The 5,771-nt window shown below is 51.5% G+C and overlaps 1 protein-coding gene across 1 annotated transcript; it reads right to left on the reverse strand.

The window, feature by feature from the left end:
* Positions 1-578: 578 nt before the first annotated feature.
* On the reverse strand, positions 579-2,663 carry EMH_0004650 (uncharacterized protein; the record flags this gene model as incomplete). Its single annotated transcript, XM_013496848.1, has 1 exon — positions 579-2,663. The coding sequence occupies one exon, from the start codon at positions 2,661-2,663 to the stop codon at positions 579-581; it is 2,085 nt and encodes a 694-aa protein (XP_013352302.1).
* Between the last annotated feature and the right edge of the window lie 3,108 nt (positions 2,664-5,771).

A 5,771-nucleotide genomic window follows, 5' to 3' on the forward strand; every position in this document is an offset into this window, starting at 1 on the left:
AGCGTAGGCAGCTCGCTCGTTTGCTTTTGAGCCCAGAATAAACAAGCTTTAAACCGATGGCAGTGTAAACCGATTTTTTTTGCGCCATTCAGTCCCTACCTGACCGCTTTTCAGGCAGGACATGTAAAGTGATCAGATGAGTCAAACAAGTTTGGCAGAAGCCTGAGCGTGGCACAACTCGCACAAAAGGCGCCACCGCTGTTCTTGACAGACACTGGGCTGCCATGTCCACCGCAATATGGTTCGCAGCCGCGTGTACCCACGCCAAAACAAGCACAAAGCGGGTCCATTGAGCACGGCAAGAAAGTATTGTCCCCTACACCCTCATCCCCGCATATTGTTGCATCGACAGCGCGGTGCGCTGGAAACGGCGGTAGGATGCTCGTTGTTCCTAATGAGCTACACATTTCGATCTGAGCTCCTGCTCCAGATTTAGCGTCTTTCACTCCATCTGGGCGGTTGGCATACCCATTACGTGTCGACGCCTCACTGCTGCCGTGCCTTATAGAATGCCTTCCCCTTGACCTAGCCTATCACAGCAAAGTCGACAAAAATGACTCCTGCGTTTCTGTAAGTCACTACTGAGGCCTTCGGGTGTACGTCTGTTCAAACGTCTGTGATTTCTGGTGGAAAACAAACCCCGCCCCTTGCACGCGTCCTTCATCCTGTAACTTCTCAGCTTGCCCAGAACCGCCCTGGAATTCACTGAAGTGCTCCCTGCCCCGAAAACCCCGTGCAACATCCCCTTCAAAATCCGGGAGCGGCCAACCGGAAACATAGGCATCAGTTGTACGACTCACACCCGCAGGTGCCCCGTCTGGGTAAAGGAGGCTGCTCGTGCTAACGGGATCCATGTGCTCTCGCAAGCTTTCTGAAGTCGCAGGGTGTTCTGTGCTCAGCTCAGTTAACTTTTGCTCATTGGGAGCCGCTTGCACCCTGTGCATACGTCCAGTTATACCAGATGGTCTCGGTTCACCCTCCGCAACCCCGTAGAAAACCCTCCCAGCAGATGCGGCTTCACTCTGCTGTTCTGCCCGGTAATCCATCATCGTCCGGTGTCCCCTTGACGCCTTTACGCGCCGCACGATTGCGGACTGTACTGTGGGGAAAGGCGCAGCCAAGTGCGTCCCAGATAGGGGACCTGAAAGTGGTATCCCTCCTTCGAAACTGGCTGTACTTTGGTTGGATAAATACCAGGAAGTTGAGAGGTGGGCAGACTGCTGCTCCCTTCTGTGTCCAGAAGGCTCACGCAGTGGTTGGCCTGGAGGGCCGCGGAGAGGTGCCAGTGGGCCTTGGTGAAGGAACATCCGAAGAAACTCGGGGTGACAGGGAGCAGGCATGACATTCGAACCAACCGCTCTCCCTGGGCTCAAGCTGTCATCTTCCGACGCAGAGGAAGAAGCGCTGGAGGGGTGCAGATCGGTTGAGCTGGTTGCTGCAGTCGGAGTCAGGTAAACACCGAATGTGGGAGGGGCCAAAGCGAATTGCCTCGCATCTGCTGTAGCATGATATCGAGGCGTACTCGCTACAGCAGCAGGATTGTTTCTCCGTCCTGTTGTGCCCAGTATGTGAGTATACACCTCTTTCAACTGCGCGACAAGCACACTTATGGGTGTCAAACTATTATCTAGAAGGAGTTGCCGCCCCCTTTCTCTTTCCACGACGTGGTTGGGGCCCCCCAACCGTAGGTATTGTGCCACCCACGGTCCAAGACCGTGGTCTCCAAGAATCTGTGTTCGGCGTTTATGCCGCAACTGAGTCATTGCCGTTAGCATTTCGTTCACTGCCTGATTTGATGAACCGGTTCCCTTTTCTGACCACTGGAGCAGTCCTCTCAGCAGGGTAAGTGAAGTATTCAAGAACACAAGCTGGACCAACCCCAGATGCTGCAGTCTTATCCTGCACTGCGCTGTACCTAGCGTACATGTTTCGGGGAGCTCCAGCAGCTGGTTGTTGAGTTCGCGCAGCCGACTGACCCGGCGAAATGCGTTGTCCCCAACCGCAGAAGTAGGAAACCGTTCGAGGATGCTGCTGGCCAGATTGGAGGCCGAATTCGTGAGTTGTACTCTACGTGTCACTAGATGATCTGGTAGCATCCCGGAAACCGCGGCAAGCTCCTGCGCACTGCATATCAAGTAGAAGCAAGCGATTCGAGCTTGCAACAGAATCCCCCGCCCTACAGAAAGAATTCTGCAAGTGCGTTGCAGTTCTTCCAGTAGGTCGAACACTTTGTGAATTCTCCCATATGTCACATCTTCTGGCTCGAACTCAGATACGCCGATGTTGTTCCGTACCAGCTCTGGATTGCTTTCAATGCCACAAGCTCCAGTAAGCTTGTAGTCCGAGGATTCTGCTAGCGATCTTTGAAGTCCATCTAGGGCTTTAACGCCGCCCAATTCAAAGGCACATTTCAGGATAATAAAGGCTGCTGCTAGCCCCGCAACAACGACAAGCCTCTCCACTAGCAATGCACGCCACAGTAGTTCCCGTCGTCCACGGCGAACCAACCGAGCAGGGGACCTCAGCCTTCTCCGGGAAAAACTGGGACGCGCTTTTTCATCGACGTTGAGAACGAAGGTGGGGTCTTCATCCGCCTCTGTGGCGGCAACGGATCGGAAATATGTCGCATCTGCATGCATCTTCTCCCCTCGTAGAACTCCCATAAAAGGCAGATTGGATTTTTTAGCGGACCCAAGCTGATTTTAGGTAATCCACTATAACTGTCATCCCCCTGGTTGCTTTGAGAAAGATATTTGCAGTCACAGTCGCTCCGTACAGCGACACATCCCAGCGTTCACCCGCTCCTTAGTGTGGCATATGGGGGCCATAACATACAGTCTGATCCTCCCTGATCTAAGCAGAGATTATTTTACTGCGAACGAACGGGCCATGCGAGGTATCTGTGCTGGCCAGCGTTCTAGCGTTGGAGCACGGACACTCCACAACACAAAATCAGCCAACCAGAAAAGTAAAATTTTTGGCATTCGCTCCGACGATGTAAAGATATGGGAGCAAGTGCTCCTCCAAAAGTACGGAGTACAGCGTTTGCCGGTGCTGCCTCGTGGTTTGCCTCGTGGTTTGCCGCGTGCAGCCTGTGTGACCATCAATGAAAGTACGTCATCCACCAAAGCTCAGCAGCTTCCCGCTGCCTCTTCAGCTATCTCTGCGGCGAAACACCAGGCAATAATGCCCTCTGGACTCCTCTATTATGAGCCCGGGGCTCTGCTGTCCAGCGGCAACGCACTGCACTGTGGGGTTGAAAATCGCAGTCACATAATGCAGTACAAACAGTGGATCCAACATAAGTGGGCTTAACAGACGGAGTCGCAGAGACGGCGAGCGGCAAGAGTATCAAAAGGAAACAACAGCTTTGGGAGTTGGATAGGACTGAGCAGCACTGGCGTCGCAGCAATTCAACTAGAATTACTTGGTAATTTAAGGGCAAGCTTAAGCAGGACATTTATATACATAAAGAGCAGCATCAATATTCCAGAACACATACGATATACGGTGGTACGACTCCTGTCGCAGTCGCAGTTGGCTGCGCTCGAGGCGTCGGGGCTCATCGACGAGTAGGGTTTTATGGTCCAGCCAGATGTGCAGATCCATGTGTCTGGTGTTATATCATATGCGTATCCTATTCAAAGTGCAGAAGGAAAGTTTTAAGCACTCTTTGGCTCTCAAAGATTGAAAAGGCCTGATGCTTTTGGCGCACTCCAGAGTGGTCACGAGGTCGGGCACGCTGCACGGGAAACAGGCGTAGCCGAACTGTTGTGCTAGTCGTGTGCATATGCAGCTGGATAAGTTAGAACAATTTTTTAAAAACTTGACCTGGCTCTCCAAATTCAGTACAGAAAGATGTGATAGCATTCTAAGATAAGTGGGAGCTCATCTCCTCCCTGAGCTATCACCCACAGTTTCTTCGCTGGAGTGTGCCCGTCACCCCTACAACTGGGCAACCACACTGGTCCCCAATGGGCTAGCCACTATAGGACCCCATAGCATCACACTATTATATCAATCATAATTTAGACGTGTTGCAGTCGCTTGGTTATACTTCGTAAGGCAGTTTGGTGGCGCCGTCGTAGTCCTCTGCAGTGCACTACCGTAGTGGTTATTGGGACCGATAGCTGCATTGGTTCCGCTTAAAACTGTCTCATATTAACACATCAGTATCAGGAGTAGCTAAGCAGCTGGATGCATACAACGAGTGGAGTGGTATCCCTGACTTCCACCGATTTGGACGGGAGTCTTCAATTTTCGCGCAGGACCGTCGTAAGCAGCAAAAAAGTAAAAAAGCCTCAAGATAAGGGCTCCCAGAAAGCCTTCGGGTCAGCTTCCAGGCGTCGTGGGCACAGAGCCACTGGGGAAGGAGCAGACAACAAGAGGCGAACCACGCTCTGTCTTAGGTTAGCTAACTACATGTTTTTCTACTTGCTTGCACGCCATAACTCAGGGGCAAGTAAGTCTTTAACGACTGGGTACAGTGTCCCTCAATCCAGTGAAATGGGGTTTGGTTATGCTATATGGGGATGACGTGCAGCGCGAGTTGCAACAAGGTGTGCTGCAACTCATGAGAGGCCGCGTTCTCTCNGCACTTTCAGCAAGCGTTTACATCAAGTATGCTGCCTCCACTGCAGCTCACAACTGTCGCCGGCCAAGATTGAGGACTCACATTTCATGTAGCGCCAGTCTAAGGGGAGTTTGGGGCCTTAGGGATCATGTAGCCGTCGGAACCTGATCCCACTCACGTCAGTAGATGCACTAGTCTCTGCCAGCAGCACTGCGTCTTGTACCCCCAACGACAACACAAATGAAGATGAAAAACACAATTGTGAGGCGTAGAAGGGATCCAAGTTCCCTCACATGATGGGGTGATGGGATTCCGTATCACTGTAGGTACTGCAGGCCCTGTAAGCTGATGAGAAGTGGGGGAGAGCCCTCAGATCCCTCATGCAATGCTGAGATCTGATCAAGATAACCTAGAGTATTTATCTTTTGTACAAATATTTGCAGTAAGCTTTACGCATTACAAGATTGTATCTATGAAGGGCTACTGTGGGGCGCATCCCTGGAACCCCACAGCTGAGTATAGCGAGCTGGCAAGNTGAGTATAGCGAGCTGGCAAGCAATATCTATCATACTGAACAAAACATATCAAACTAACAAAGGTTAAGGGAATTACTTCCCTCAGCCTTTTCTCTCTCGCTGAAAATTGTTCTCTCTCAACCCCAGTAGAGCAGGCACTGCCGCCTTTGGGGCGGGGGGAGGAGATGGCGCAGCCTGGCGCAATAGCTTTTGCACCAAGGCACAAACCAGCCTCTCTTATAATCATACCAATGGTCATTCCATAAAGAATGCTTAATGCATTCACCAGTGCTATATTCAATGTACATCAATAAGAACTCACAGACACTTTCACTATTCATACAACCCCCACTCATTTCACAACGAGCACGACATTGCCGCCGTGATTGTAGGGAGTATTCACTACATTTCACGTCGCAGCACCGCGCGTTTAGGATGGGCACGCCCGAGCAGAGTACCCACGCCCCGCATTTGGGTGGGCTCGTGTATACCGCTAATTAGTCATAAAGGCGCACTTTTCCGGGAAAGAAAATAAACGTGAGGACAATCTTTATCAAGGAATCAACCTCGTTGCCACTCGCAAATTGGACATCGATCTGAACATGCAGAGGGCAGCCGCTAAGTAACGTGTCGTATTGGAGCGATTGCAGCTTCCGCAGCATCTGCGGCACGAAAATATGAAT

This window comes from Eimeria mitis, genomic scaffold (genome assembly GCF_000499745.2).
Source record: "Eimeria mitis Houghton genomic scaffold, Emh_scaff233, whole genome shotgun sequence".
Taxonomy (NCBI): domain Eukaryota; phylum Apicomplexa; class Conoidasida; order Eucoccidiorida; family Eimeriidae; genus Eimeria; species Eimeria mitis.